A 15,892-nucleotide genomic window follows, 5' to 3' on the forward strand; every position below is an offset into this window, starting at 1 on the left:
CATTTTTAAAGCACAGAAACATGTTCGGAAACAAAAGTTACAACTACACGCTAAGCGAGAAAATTGCACAAATTAGAAAGTCATTCGACGCAGGGGGCGAGAAAAGACTTGAGCGGGGAACAACGACAGTAATAACAGCTGCTGCTCCATCGCATACGCACGCAGAATAACAATCAGCGCAGGCTAGCAGCTTTCCGACTAACCTCTCATCACGGTCGTCGACAACAGCAGGCAAAATGGCGCGCAAGCAAACAGCTTAGGCAACAAAGGTATAGTGTAGCTGTGATTAGTGGAGCTGCTTTTATTACACAGATGAAGCACGAAACACCAACAACTACACAAAAGTGATGATTAGGAAGTGTTGGAGCCACGAGGCTGCTGATGTGAAGAGTTGGTGTCCTGCCCCATGTTTGCATCAGTTTATGAAACTAAAAAGAAATGAAGAAAACGATCATCCAAGGGAAGCATGGCAACAACAGACTGACACACTGGAGAGGTGACAGGGAAGCTGTGACGCTGTGGTAGAGGTAGAATAAGAGTCAAGCTAATGAGTGACGATTAAACGTGATTCATATATCTGTATCTGTGGTGTTGTGTCTTTGTCTTTGCAGCGAAGCTATGAAATGAGGTCTGAGAGTAGTTTCATGCAGCTCTTTGAGGAAATGACGAGCAGCATGATAGCATCTCAGCAAGAGAGTCATCATAAAGAAGCTCTGACTGTCTTCCTTTCAGCTGAATGAGCCATGGCTGCAGAAGTATCACATTTCCTCATCAGCGATCGACGACTGACTATGATTTGAATATCATATATACAACATGAGAAGTTTTAGTGTTCACTTGTGGTATGTTAGGGATGTTTAATAAATAATAATATAAATAATAATAAAAATAATAAAAATAATAATAACTTTATTTATAAAGCGCTTGCAAACAAAGGGCTGTACAACTATTTGAAACTAAAAAGATTTAAAATAATAATAATAATAATAATATTAATAATAATAATAATAATAATAATAATAATAATAATAATAATAATAATAATAATAAAAACAATACATAGCGATACAGGTAAAAGACACAAAACAAGTTAAAAACAGTAAAAATTTAAAAACTAAAAGCCACAGAATTAAGACTTGTAAGACAAGGTGAACAAATGTGTCTTCAGCTTAGTTTTAAAAACCTCCACAGAGCAGCCTGCCGAACATCTTGAGGGAGGTTGTTCCACAGAAACGGGGCACGAAAAGAAAAAGCTCTCCAATTGTCTTTCTTCTGGCTCTAGGAACCTTTAGAAGGCCAGAGTCCTGAGATCGGAGAGCACGGGGTGGAACGTAAAGATGTAAAAGGTCGGAGAGGTATGAAGGTGCCAGTCCGTTTAAAGCCTTGTAGGTGATCAGCAGGACCTTAAAATCTGCTCGAACCTGACAAGGTAGCCAATGAAGAGAGTTCAGAACAGGGTCATGTGCTCAAATTTCCCAGTTCTTGTTAAAATGCGAGCAGCTGCATTTTGCACCATCTGTAGACCTCTGAAACTTTTCTTTGGTAGCCCAGAAAGAAGAGCGTTACAATAATCAATACGTGAGGACACAAATGCATGGACAAGAACCTCTGCAGTGTCGCTTGACGAAACTTCTGATTCTGGCTGATGTTCCTCAAATGATAAAAGGCGGTCTTTGTTATCTCTTTTACATGAGACTCAAAAGAGAGCACCATGTCGAACCACACTCCCAAGTTTTTTTCTTTGTCCCTACAATTTATGACACTGTCATCAATTCTCAAGATGAAATTTTGGGACAAGTGCTGAAATTTGTGTGGCCCAATAACCATCAACTCTGTCTTATCAGTATTTAGGAGCAAGAAATTATCCGATAACCAGCCCTTAATTGCAGATAGACAAGATTCTAGTTTAGAGACTTCAGCACAATTTCCAATGGTTAAAGGAACATAAAGCTGCAGGTCATCAGCGTAACAATGAAAGCAGAAATAAGCTCCTTTCAGCACAGCAGGCTAGAAGTAAGAGGTTCCAAAAAGGCGTCTTTTTCCATTATAAAGGTAAAGCAGTTCATTTCACCACAAAGACACAGTGCAGGCTGTTTCACAAGGCTGCAACACGATGCGCTCTATTTCATTGGATAAAACATGGAAAGTCCTGAAGTTTGAATATCACAGCGGAGCAACAAATCTGAAGTGAAACCTTAAGTGCAGAAGGCGGTTGATGGTTTCGGATGCAGTGCAACACAAGAAACAATCAGCCGACTTGTTCATTCAGAAATTGTAGTTCAGGAAAAATCTGCTCCCCTGAGTTATGAAGTCAATAATGTGCAACATCATTGCTTTTATCAGACCCCACGTGTGCTCGTGATGGTAAAAGGGTGCCCGCCAGATTCTCAGTGTTTATCCAGCCCCCCCCCTGCAGTCGAGCCCTGCACAGATACCATCACACTAATAGACTGCCCATTAAGAGAGTGCAGGAGGAAGGACACAAAGGAGGAGTAAGTGAATGAATGAGTGAGTGAATGAAACACGAGTGAATGACTAAGGAGCAGAAAACGTAACTCGTTATAAATTACAGGCAACCGTGGCATGTGATCATGGCCAGGAATATGATGATGATGATGATGCAGAAATAAAGCTGTGTGTTTAGTGTCTGGGCCCATTGTTCTCAAGTCTCTGTAAGAAGCAGCAGCCTAATTGAATTAGATCGTGGCACGACTCACTGAGATGGCTGGAACAGGGAGGACCAGAGAGCCAGACAGCTGTTCCCCTTTTCTGTCTCCCCGTGCAGGAGCAGACTTGTTTTAATTACAATTATTCCAGGACCAATGAGAGATGAAAGGAACAAGAACAAAGGCCCTAACGAGGGGTGAAGGGTCACAGTATCAGAGACGCATTAATGCGCACGTGTTGGTGCATGCCATTTTGCAACAAGATCCTTTAATTAGCGTACATCTGTCTGGCTGAGCTGAATGATAACCGAGTGAAAATGAAAGTGCATAATTCTGTGGCACATTCCTTTGGTGGATCTCTGCAGCAGGAGCGCTGAGCGAGGGAATTCTTTTTGATAAATAAATTAAATTAACCACACGTGACACAGCCGACGAAATCCTGCATCAAACTGTAGCACGCCACGTATTTGCTGGTTATGTGCTGTCACAGATAAGTGATGCAAAGGCCGTGACAGAAGCTTCAAAATGTCTGTTCGGTGCAATGTCTATGTTACACAGCTCTATCAGGTACAGCATCTAGTGAGAAAGCAGAGCGGGTGAGCAGGTAGTCATAACCCAGTAAACTAGTTCCCTCAGGCGAGGATTCACCTGCCGAATACCAAAAAGCTGCTTTTTATAAAGACTGAGGCAGGAGCGAGACAGCGAGAGAGAAGCAGAGCGAAGCACATCAGGAAACCAAGTCCTCATATTTCCTTTTCAACTTACTGGAAATCTTTATTTATAACACTTTCTGATGAGGCTCCATCGAAAAATAGTTTATATGCTGTAATTACATTTAACATTATTAATTAACTAGGCCTTTATAGATGAGTTATAAGCCACAAATTAAAAGCAACGTTTCTGCTGTCAGGGAAAATCCTCCTCCAACATTAAAATGATAAAGGTTTAATGTTGGGCTTGACATTACAATGACTGCAATTCATTGTTAGCTACTCTACACAAGGAATGTCAACAAATGTGCTGCTCAGATACTAAGCAACAGTAAATATTAGTATCAGCTAGGGCTGCCACAAACGATTATTTTGATAGTCGACTAGTCAGATCATCATCCATTGGACGTAAAACGTACAGCTTATTGCACCAGCAGCATCTGCTCTTATATAACTATCATTAGCTTACAGCTTTAAGTGTTTAAGGTATGTGCTAACTAACAATAAAGACAAGATGATAGTTTATTAAATTTTAATGAAATCTGCAGATTGTTTCGGTGAAGTTTAATAAACTCCTTGCTATCTAAAATATAACAGGACACCGGAGTAAATTCTCGAGCATCTCACACTTCTGATAATCAGCTGTCTGCTTGACGTTTATTCAGCTGTGTAAAAACTATAACTTTAATCTCAGCCAAACCGATTTACTCAGGAACAAATAAAACACTGAAAAAAGCCAAACAATAACATTTTTAAGTTATCTAAGTGACTTATATATCATGTTTAACCTGAGTAGCGAAAGACGGCGGTGGGTTTGAAAACAATGTGCCGGGAGTCCGGTGTTCTCACGGCTCTAGTTAGCCTAGCCCCCGGCTAGCTATCGAGCTAGTGGCTAACAGACGTCTCCGAAAACGTCGGAGCGCTTTTGAAAATATGTGGTGTCTTGATAAACTGAGCAGATATTTGAGGTTTACACAGCTACATTCTCGCCTGAAAATATGTTAAACGTTTATTTTGTGACCCAGAAAGAATAATAAGAGTAATATTAAAACTAACTAGCTGCCGCCATTGTTGGAAACTGAGCTGGGCTGCGCTATGAATTCTGGGACAGCTTCTTCTTCTTCGGGGTTTAACGGCAGCTGGCATCCTTGTACATGCAGTGCTGCCATCTTCTGTTTCAGTCCGTTATTACACTCTTAAATCCTACTACTTATTCCTGCGTCTTTTGGGATCTTACAAAGCTTCAAACGACACGTCGACTATTAAATCAGTCTTCGACGATTTTGATAGTCGACGTAATCGTGACTAGTCGACTAATCGTGGCAGCCCTAGTATCAGCTAAAGTCTCGAAACACTGATGAAGTCTTTGAGGAATTTCTGGAGGTCAGTAGAGCTCCGGTGTCAACGACAGTCAAGTTTTAGACACTTACTATAAATATTAACCCCACACAAGTTAATGTTAGGAGTTTAACACTTAGCAACTACCAGGCAGTAATATTAGCCTTCTATTATTATGATGGTAGCAGCTAGTGCTCATGAGTAACATTACTATGTTATCTGTGTAGCAAAGTTTACCGAGGCTATTTAATCAGCGTTTAAAATACGGAGCCAAGTCACCAGAAGCACAACATCAGCTTCAATCTAAAAATACTGTCTCTTATTTTTTGCACCACTGAAGAGAATCTTAAAATATTTCCAATATATACAACATAAAGTTAAATTACAGAACTTTTCTTGCACTACATCAGCACGTGACACCACACTTTAACTTTAATGAGGTTCATGCACATTTAGACTTTATTTCAGATGCTAAAAATGCAACGAATACATAATTTGGCCTTGCTAAATATATTCTGCTCATTTTCAGTATTCTGATCACTGATCACGTGATAGCAACCAAACAATCTCTATCAGCTGGTCTGCGTGCTGCACACATGTGACGCTGCCATCATGGACGTGACAGCAAGAAAGCAGATGGTGGGTTGACTTCTCGCTCCTCGTGTGCGCGTGGAAAGACTGAAATCTGGTCCTGGTGTTAAAGCCACCACAGCCTTAAAATGCTTTTACATTAAATCATTAAAACAAAAAGCTATAAAAGTCCAGTCGGTCTATTTTTCTGATGTCTTTAGGCCCCAGTCTGAACTAAATCACATCTGAAAGTTTTCAGTACAGGAGATGTGATGAAAAAGTGCTACGATAAGCTTTTATTTTATCACACATCCTAATATTGTTTCTGTTATGAAAAGTCAACAGCCACAGGAGAGCGCGCTTTTCAGGGCTCAATAATGCCATTTGTCTCCGCCGCCATTTTCATTATGGGCTCTCTGGCTTTCCCAGCAAACAACTCTGCACACATCACACGCCTTTCTCTGCACGTGCTTGCTGCAAAAATGAGGAGAAGACAAATCACTCTGATCGAGCAGGGAGCTCTGTCACATCGATGGCAGAATACGACTTTGAACTGATCGATCGAGCCCGTCGCTTTTCATAAGACATGCTCACCTATCTTGCGTCAAGTTGACAGAGGCAGAGCGCAGTGACCCATGAGTACAGCTCATACCTGAGACAGGAAATAATTCATCATCCACATCGAGGCTGCCTCAGGAGACGCTCTTAAAGGGAGAGTCTGAGCTCGACTGCTAACAAGCAGGGAATATCACTAAAGTCAAGAATATTCACACAAACACAGGAACTACTTTATGTAGTTTTAAATAGAATTCTTATTAGTGTTATAAATAATAAATGTCCAGAAATGAGTCAAAAATAAAGTCAACAAATATCTCAGATTGATTTCTGAGTCTGAAGCTGACAGAGATGGAGCGCTCTCATCGTTGCAGTCTCAGCGCCTGTTACATCTTTGTCATTCACAGATAGTCAAACTCACATCCACACCAAACCCACTCAGCAGGAACACAGCAAAACACTGAAAAAGAAAAAATCCCTACACGGGCTTGTGTTTTATCCCGAGCGCGCGAGCTGCACCCAAATGCTGAATCTACTTCATCCGCTTTATCCGAGGCCGGGTCGCGGGGGCAGCAGCCTAAGCAGAGAGGCCCAGACCTCCCTCTCCCCAGCCACCTCCTCCAGCTTATCCGGGGGAACACCAAGGCGTTCCCAGGCCAGCCGAGAGATATAATCTCTCCAGCGTGTCCTGGGTCTGCCCCGGGGCCTCCTCCCGGTGGGACATGCCCGGAACACCTCACCCAGGAGGCGCCCAGGAGGCGCCCAGGAGGCATCCTTGTCAGATGCCCGAACCACCTCAGCTGCCTCCTTTCGATGTGGAGCAGCAGCGGCTCTACTCTGAGCCCCTCCCGGATGGCCGAACTTCTCACCCTATCTCTAAGGGAGAGGCCAGCCACCCTTCGGAGGAAGCTCATTTCTGCCGCTTGTATCCGCGATCTCGTTCTTTCGGTCACTACCCACAGCTCGTGGCCACAGGTGAGGGTAGGGACGTAGATCGACCGGTAAATTGAACTCCTCCACTTGGGGCAGGAACTCCTCCCCCTGAATCTACTTCAGCTGCATCATAAAACTCGGATGTTCCCCAAATGAAAATCAGAGTTTTCCTTCCATGTTTTTCACCTCGTTGTCCCACCTGAATTGGCTCAGCGATCCACCAGCGGGGCTCGCCCCACAGTTTGATAACCACAAGTGTTTCGTGTCACATCATTAGGTACACCCAAACCCTGCAACTGAAGAAAGTTGTTTACGCCACAAACTGGTGTCTAAAATAAAAACAAATGGTTTACATTCTTTCCCACACTACACACACACTCTGAGGCCAAAGAGTAATTATAGCTGGCAGCCTTCCTGCTAGTTGGTGCACTGAGTGCCGCTGGCTTCTCAGTTCTGGTCTTCCTTGTTAACCATCGTTGCTGAGCATTTTTAGGGTGTTTGAACGCTCTCTGTTTACATTATATGAACATAAAACAAACAGTAAAAATGCTTCATTTACTCCTCAGCCCTCTTCTCCTTGCATGTGTTTATTACTTTAAGCAGGTTAGCTTAAAGTGAAGTCACAGACTGAAGTGAGTGGCAACGTGTTAGCTGTGATTTACACCTATTTTTAGCAGGGCTGTTATTCTGGTGATGCCCAAAAAGGGGGCACATAAGTGTGTGTCTGGGAGTGTGTTTTCCTCTGTCTGTGTGTCTGGATTTCTTTATCCACATGAGGAGCTTCCTTACCTTCTATAGATGGAGCTTGGTCCTGGGCAGCATATAGCATATCCTTGAATGCCTGATGAGGAAGAAGAGAAAACAAATATGAGTGTCTGCAAACAACAAAAACAAAAAGCGGCTTTGAGCAAAAGACATTCACGATTTCACAGAGAGGGCTGCACATGTGCAAAGTGACTGTGGTTTGATTTAGACGGGATGATAAACAGCTAATTGCTTGAATTACCTCATTATCTAAAATCCCATCAGTTGTAAAGATTTACAGTAGATAAATGGGGTGATTAGAATAAACCATAAGGTGCCACAGAATTGTTAGAAACATCTGCATGCAGAGGAGAAGGACCTTAAAAAGGACCTCAAGAGCTATTAACTAAATTACAGTAAAGACCAGGCAGCTGTTCACATTATAGACAAAGTCTGCACAGCATAAGCTTCATTTTAAAACGCCCCGCTTGTTACTACATTGTTGTGTTTGTTACACTGAGCACTGTGGAATCATGTGATTATACATGAAAACATAAACACATACAAACCCCGAACCAAAGGGATATGAGCATGCCCAACCCTGCACACTACCTCTCACACAGTCCAGCCCCGCTGCAGGAAAAGTTTTCTTGAAAGACAAACAAAAGAATGACTCAGTGGACAGAGCACAGGTAGCACCTTTTATCCAAGGGTTCAGAAGAAACCCACGCACTATCACAGCGGTCTGTGCATCCTGTGACCACCATGCTCTCTTCTGAACATGCAAAACCTGCACAAAAACATTCAAATCATTCGTAGCCTTTCACATTTACCCTTTCTGAAGCCCTCACTCAACAAGACTTACTGATGCTTATTGTCACTAGCACATATATTGATCTCCCTTTAGCCCATCAAAGAGACTCATGACAGAACAAAAGCAGTGCTCTTAGGTGAGCCTGACTAGATCTAGTCAGTATATCTGAGCCTCACCAACTAACTTGGGCTCATTCCCAACCAGAGAGGTGACATTCCACATCCCTGTGGCCAAACTTGTCAACTGGGAATTGGACCTCTGCTCCCGACTGCCACCTGATCCACACAGCAGTAAAAGCTATGGCCCCTTCTGCAGGTATTGAGCCCACCGGAGGGCAGAAGCTGGGCCCAAGACCCAATTTGGAGCAAATTAGCCCCGACTATACAGATACTGGGATCATCAAGCAAACCCCATACACAACAAAGAGGCAAATCACAGAGAGACAGTGGTATAAAACATGATTGCCCTGTGACTATATTATAATGTGAATATTTATGAAATAAATAATTAAAGGAACAGCAGACTGACAAACTGGCAGATACAAAGCAGAGAAAGCAGCTGTGGTTAAACGGGGTCGCTCCTTTTCAGTGAGACTGACCTTGAAGATAATGGAAACAGACGACTGCTGGCTCGTTTGAACATTTCCTCATAACTTTTTTCACAATAAGGAAATCTTTGTAACCAAACTGCTCCAAAAAAACAGGAAAAAGGAAATTATGATTTTGGACTTTTCTTTTTAAAAAAGTTAATTAATTGTGAAGTAAAATCTAAGCTTTGCACCAAATTTCATGTTTCAGGTAAAACATAGGTGCCAATATATGTGCTGTCATTATCATCTCTGTCTGGGGTCAACTTGGGAGAGACAGAGAGGACTGAGTGTGTGTGTGTGTGTGTGTGTGTGTGTGTGTGTGTGTGTGTGTGTGTGTGTGTGTGTGTGTGTGTGTGTGTGTGTGTGTGTGTGTGTGTGTGTGTGTAAACCACTCAGAAATCCAGTGCATTAGCCGAAGCCTGGACTGTTGATACTTGATACTAAGTTCCTCTGTGAATTATATGCAGTGAGACTGCAGCTCTGGAGCCTGATCCTGGAGCTAAACATTTCTTTATGCAGCATTCGCCCCATTTTGTCTGATTTAAATCACAAAGGGACCAACTGTGGACACACACAGCTCGCTGATGTCCAGTTAATAACTAACAGTTAGCAGCTGATATGGTCTAGTGGGGGGGTTCATTAAGGTGGAGGCATTGCCATGGCGATGGCTGTGAAAGGGGGGCAGGGTGTCTCTTTGGGGAACGGAGATAAATTTGCAGTAATCATTGGTGAAACCTGTAGACAATAACTAAGCCAAAGCTTTCAGGGCCATCAGTTAGAATTACTAAACATTAACATGACGATGTGGCATACTCACATCTGAGATGGGCTCCAGCCGCCCACCCCCCATGACCCTGCACTGGATAAGTGGAAGAGGATGGATGGATTCATGAATGGATGGAAGAGGATGGATGGATGCATGGATGCATGGATGGATGCATGGATGCATGCATGGATGCATGCATGCATGGATGCATGGATGGATGCATGGATAGATGGATGCATGGATGGATAGATGGATGCATGGATGGATAGATGGATGCATGGATGGATAGATGGATGCATGGATGGATAGATGGATGGATGCATGGATGGATGGATGGATGGATGCATGGATGGATGGATGGATGGATGCATGGATGGATGCATGGATGGATGCATGGATGGATAGATGGATGCATGGATGGATAGATGGATGCATGGATGGATAGATGCATGGATGGATGGATGGATAGATAGATGGATGGATGCATGGGTGGATAGATGGATGGATGCATGGATGGATGGATGCATGGATGGATGGATGCATGGATGGATGGATGCATGGATGGATGGATGCATGGATGGATAGATGGATGCATGGATGGATAGATGGATGGATGCATGGATGGATAGATGGATGGATGCATGGATGGATAGATGGATGGATGCATGGATGGATGGATGGATGGATGCATGGATGGATGGATGCATGGATGGATAGATGGATGCATGGATGGATAGATGGATGCATGGATGGATAGATGGATGCATGGATGGATGGATGGATGGATGCATGGATGGATGGCCCACACCAGATTTATGTCACTATTGAAACTAGACCTCTATAGCAGAGTATCCATGTTAGTGAATACTGTGTGTGGACTTTAATCCTTTAAATGCTGAATCATGTTGAGAGGACACTAGCAAAAATATTTGGCCAAATCGTTGCTCTATGATACTTGAGATCGTGCTTGAGGAAGTGCGAAGCGTACATTATTAGTCTGAAGGGATCTATGGATCACTTCAATCTGCAGCTCAGCGTCTGAGTGGATGCCTGCATGTAAAGCGAACATGGGAGGAGAGGATAAAGGGAGGGGAGGAGGGGAGCAGAGGGCAGGTCTGGTCGGGGACCAGATGTCCTCCCAGTGGGGGAGGAACGATGAGGTGAGGATGCAAGGAAGGAGGGAGGTATAGAGATGGGGCCTCTCAGCAGTTGCCATGCCATGCCTGTTGTATACATAATGTTCAAATTGTTGCGCAGTGCTGATAAATCGTACTTTCACTGAACAGGGAACAGTTACGTTTCTGTAACGGCTCCAACGACACAAAGCTCGCTGCGCTTGTTTAGACCTTTAAATCGCTCCGATTAATTACAGAAAGACAAGACTTGACCTTTGAACAGTCACTGAAATCACACACATCCCTGTTATTCTGCAACACTTTGCTCGTTTGAATTGTAAATGTGAGTCTCTGCATGCACTCTCCTCCTCCTCCTCATCTGAGCTTACATGAGTGATTAGGCTGCAGAGCTAAATGTAAAAGTGTCCTTGTTCTCTCGCCCACACACATACACGCACACACCTGAATCACTGTCCTTCATTTGTTCTTATAACTGTGCTGCTCAATACAGCTGCCAAACACAATTGTTACTCACTGTCTACATCTTACCTGCGCTAATATATTCACGTTTGAAAAACTCACTAAATTGTACCTGTTGTTATAAGATTTGCAGATTTGTTGCGTTACATTTAAAGGGAAAAATCTCATCAGGCTGCAGTTTGGCATAAATCTGCAGGACACACACGCACCTCCATATCAAACAGCTGTTTAGCATACAGGTTTATAACTGCAGTCCTGCAGGATAAAGCAAACACCTAATTGCCCAATCACTCAATTGGCTTGTCGATGCTTCCACATTTGAATGAGGTGCGTTACTAACTAGAGCCTCTATGCTGGAACGGCCACTTTGCTGCATCCTTTTCATCTGCATAGAAACCGGCTGACCAATCTAAATGGGCGCCACAGTTTTCCACACAAAAGCAGCTCTTTAAAAAAAACAATAAAATGAATAAAGTGTGAAAACTGCGCAGCAGGTCAATGAGTTCAACCAGCACACAAAGCCAAGAACATGACTTCAAACCACAGTCGGTTTGGATGAGACTGACTCGAATCAGCAGAAGTGTCGCAGCTTCTACATGAAAACGATGAAAATGAGCCGTGCTGCAGGAAATATGTCAGCGTGTCATTATTACAATGCAACAGTCGCATGTGTGTGCGACGGCTTCACCAAAACAACCCACGAAGTGATGCAGCTTGGGTTGCATCACAGCAGCATATCAAAGCTTTTGCATCTCCCAGAATAAAAAATTCATTTCTGCTTCATCTAAGTGACTCACTTCTCTGAAGTCGACCGAGTTCAGTTTAGCTTCACGTTTGGCCCTATCGGCCGAAAATCCAATTCTTCTAATGAAGTGTCCGTCATCTATAGGTGTGAGTCCTCTCCCACCCCGCCCACTCAGTGTGTGTTCACAGAGGTCGCACAAAGACTGAAGACTCCCACGATGACATAAATACACGAACAGATTCTCGGTCAACAAACTATATATAATTCAGATCGGAGCAAGAGTAGAAAGTGCAGACACGGGAGAGCAACTCTCCTACATCATTTACATATGTGACGAGAACATGTTTGTAAAGACTGTTTTTTTTAATGGTTAAAAAATGTAAACACTAACTCCCGGCTACACGAGTCAGTCATCAGTGATCAATCACAGCTGTGTTTTAAAGGATTCATCGTTCGCCTTTCAGTTCTCATGTCTGATTTCTGGATCACATGCAGAGACGACAATAAAGAAAAAAGGACATATTATAGAACTCAGTTGGCTTTAATAATATTTCTTTCTTAAGTGCATTAATATTATCAACTTAAATGTCAAATTCAAGATTATGTCCCAGAAAAGAGCAACCATAAAACCAACACTAATCACAGAGAAAATATATCATCCATCTCAGGTCAGCGAGTGCTGCACTGAATACTGGAGGTGTAAAATGGCTGGTATGGCCATGCATCTGTCCCTGGGCTTCAGTCTGTACATACAAAGACAACATACTGCACTCGCATGCATGTTAATCACCATTTTTTAATTTTTAAATTAATTTTCCCAGGTTTACCAGGTATGCCTGTTCATTTTTTCTTTCCTTTTAATTATAGTGTCCAAAGATGTTTTCATTACACAACAATGACAGCATATCATGTTGTCAAGAGCAAGAGATCCAAATGTCTGCTGTTCCAACAGACCAGCTTAACATCATCATTCAGGGCAGGATACCAAAATAAAACCGGCGCACTGAGCTTGTGTTGAGTCTGGGCTGCTGAGGGTGAAGAGAACGGGGTCTTTGTCTATAATTCATAGAGTCAAATGGAAGTGAGCAGTCTGTCCTGTCAATGCATGTCTGCACTAAAGCTCTCACAGTAGAGCCAGCAAGAAGTGGGGTGTGAAATTAAAATACTCCTCAAGTAGTGTACGACACTCAACAACAAAAAAGCATGTGTGCACACAAAGATGTTGCTCTAAATCAACAGATATCAAAAGCAGACAGGTTAGACGAAGCCCTGCAGGCGGATTCACAGACAGCTATTCCTGGGTGACTGAGAAAGATGATAATAAACATCATTTTAGTCTCAAAGTCTTGCAAAAAAAATAAATACTTTTTATATTTTTGATGCTAGCAAAAACAAAGAATCATTAGAAATGTGACATTTTTGGAACACATTGCACTCAATTGGTGGAAGAGATATAGCCTTTGTGTTTAGTTAGAGTCATGAAAATAAATGTTAATAATTTAAGGAGGTGGTTTTTTGGGGGGAGGGGGGGTGTCTTTGGACAAAGAGCGTCTTTTATTATTATTTTTTAACAAGGCAACATCAGTTAACATGATGATAAAAAATTATGTAACAGAACAAAAAGAAATGTTGAAAATTGGGTTGTTTTGCAAAGAAATGTGAAAAATAAACAAAGACAATCTTCAGTTTTTAGTTTTGTGCAAAGCTCTCCATAATTGTTAAAATAAAAAAAATAATAACTACTTTAATTTTTTCTACAGTATGAAAAAAATGTTGTTTTTTTTAAAAAAAAACAGAGTTTTTATGTTTATTTTCATACGTGTTAAAATCAACAAACAGCAATAACAAACGCTGAATGCTCCCCATGGCTCTTAACAACCGCAGTCAATTCCCCCTCCATAAACAAAGGCTTCCCTTATCTTTCCCGTCGTTTATTGCCCTCAGGAGCAGGCTTTACTGAAACTGGAAAAATAAATCAAACTTAAAACACTTTACATTTTCTCTAGTTAATCGCGACTCTTTTCTTCCAGTTTCCTGAAGCTCCATGAAAGCAGGTTCGTTTTGGTCAACGTCCGTTTCCACCTTAAATTCATTTAAAAAAAAAAAAAAAAAAAACATAAATTCTGCTTTACCTCATACTGGAGATACTGTTTCCTCCACTCGGGAGTGATATGGGACGAAAGATGCTCCGCGAATTTCATTTTGCCGGAACAAGTGTCCCCCTCAAAGCTCTGTTAAATCCGAGCGGCTGTCCGCTTCCCCGTCGACGCGACTTTTATTATATCAGTCAACTTGCTGGCTCAACGTGCGGCGCGTCAGCCCGGCACACTGCGCTCCTGCTCACTCCACTTCTGGCTCGTCCCGGTCTGCGCACTCCCTGCAGATCCCGTCCCACATACTATTTCATGGGTGGGACAACGAGAACAACAGTGGCCTCCCTTTAACAGGTGGTCGGGCGACAGGTTACTGGAGCCGGTGAAAGTGGCTCAGTGACTTTGCTCGGTCCCTCCCTGGGCAAGTCTGGGGACACTGCGGTCCGCCATCGCTATGAGCCACTGTGACGTGGTTGCGTCAGCAGAGCGCGCAGTGTAACTCGGACACTGTTGGGACCTCGTGAAAACTGTTAGTGGTGGACCCCGGGACCCCTCACAGTCTTCGCTTCACTTTATTTCCTTTGGGGTTTTGTACAGTAGTTAGAGAGACAACTGTCTGCGTGCGTTTCTACAAAAAGAAGAAGGAATAAAGTTACACTCCTGGGAGTCAATGTGATACTTTTTTAAAGATATATAAATATATATTTAAACTGACCGACCAACAGTAATAACTCATTTAAAACTTTAATACGTGTCTGTGAGGTTTATCTCTCTGCAGATAATATGGCAGAAAGTCACGTGGACAACAAATTAGACGCACTTTGATGCTTAATGTAAGCTGCTTGTAGCTTTCGGTCTAAAAACAGGTCCACAAGAACACGAACAGGCTACCACTAGCTTTGTAAAAAGATCCTCATTAATACTGTTAATATACTGGGAAGTTCCCCGTGTTTACCGCATATGAAGTAGAACAGAAACAATTCGGAAGTTGAGCTTTTTCTCAAAGAGAAAAAAAACGTTTAATTTAATAGAAACGTTATTGACTTAAGCCTAGGCTACTCGATTATTTCTCAGCTGAATCTATTTTTGTCGTGGTGAACGTGATGAGCGACATCATGTACTTGGGATAAAAAGTGCCAAACGCCAAAATAAAACATCTTTGTGTTAATAGCACCATCTGCTGGACACGATATGTTAATACATTGTTTTCACAAAGCTGAGCGTTGTGGCAGGTGTCGCAAACATTCAGGTTGATTAATATGTGCTGCAGTAGAATCCAATGAGAATTTAAACATTTATTTAAAAAAAAATGTGGTGGACAGAAAAACGTCGTTAAAAAGTTTTAAATTGAGGCCCTTTAAGGGTTTGTTTTAGAACTTTGATTTTATGCTTTTTATTTATCCGTAACTATTGTTGCAATTCATTACTGCTCTTTTTTTAAACTTAGCCTGAAACGAAATACGGTTTCTCACCAGCCTCTACAGTGCAATAAGCATTACAGTTTAAAAAGACTGAGTAACACCAGAGCAAATGTCAATACACTTGAGTCTTAAAATTAAGCTATTACCTTCTTGTCTGTAGTCATCCTCATTTTAGGATAATGAGAATCTATAAAACAGAACCCATCGCATGCACACATCACACACTAAAATGTTCTACCAGGAAATGTCTGTGATGGAGTATACAGTGCTGCGCAAAAGTCTTGAGAATGGATAAGGAATGGACGGGTTGTCCAATCCTTGTATTTTTCTTCCAAGTTTCCAGACCCTCACGT

General features: G+C 42.3%; 1 protein-coding gene across 1 annotated transcript in view; it reads right to left on the reverse strand.

Moving 5' to 3' along the window:
• xpr1a (xenotropic and polytropic retrovirus receptor 1a) overlaps positions 1-14,569 on the reverse strand; it is an 87,477-nt gene extending 72,908 nt beyond the window's left edge. The window contains exons 1-2 of the mRNA XM_087836914.1: positions 14,158-14,569; positions 7,562-7,613 (exon numbers count right to left, since the gene is read on the reverse strand). Of these exons, the coding sequence (XP_087693040.1) occupies positions 7,562-7,613; positions 14,158-14,226 (121 nt within the window). The 5' untranslated portion in view covers positions 14,227-14,569. The remainder of the gene's footprint in view (positions 1-7,561; positions 7,614-14,157) is intronic.
• Positions 14,570-15,892: the final 1,323 nt, after the last annotated feature.

Source organism: Neolamprologus brichardi, chromosome 23 (assembly GCF_056152115.1).
Source record: "Neolamprologus brichardi isolate AB-2024 chromosome 23, ASM5615211v1, whole genome shotgun sequence".
Lineage (NCBI taxonomy): Eukaryota > Metazoa > Chordata > Actinopteri > Cichliformes > Cichlidae > Neolamprologus > Neolamprologus brichardi.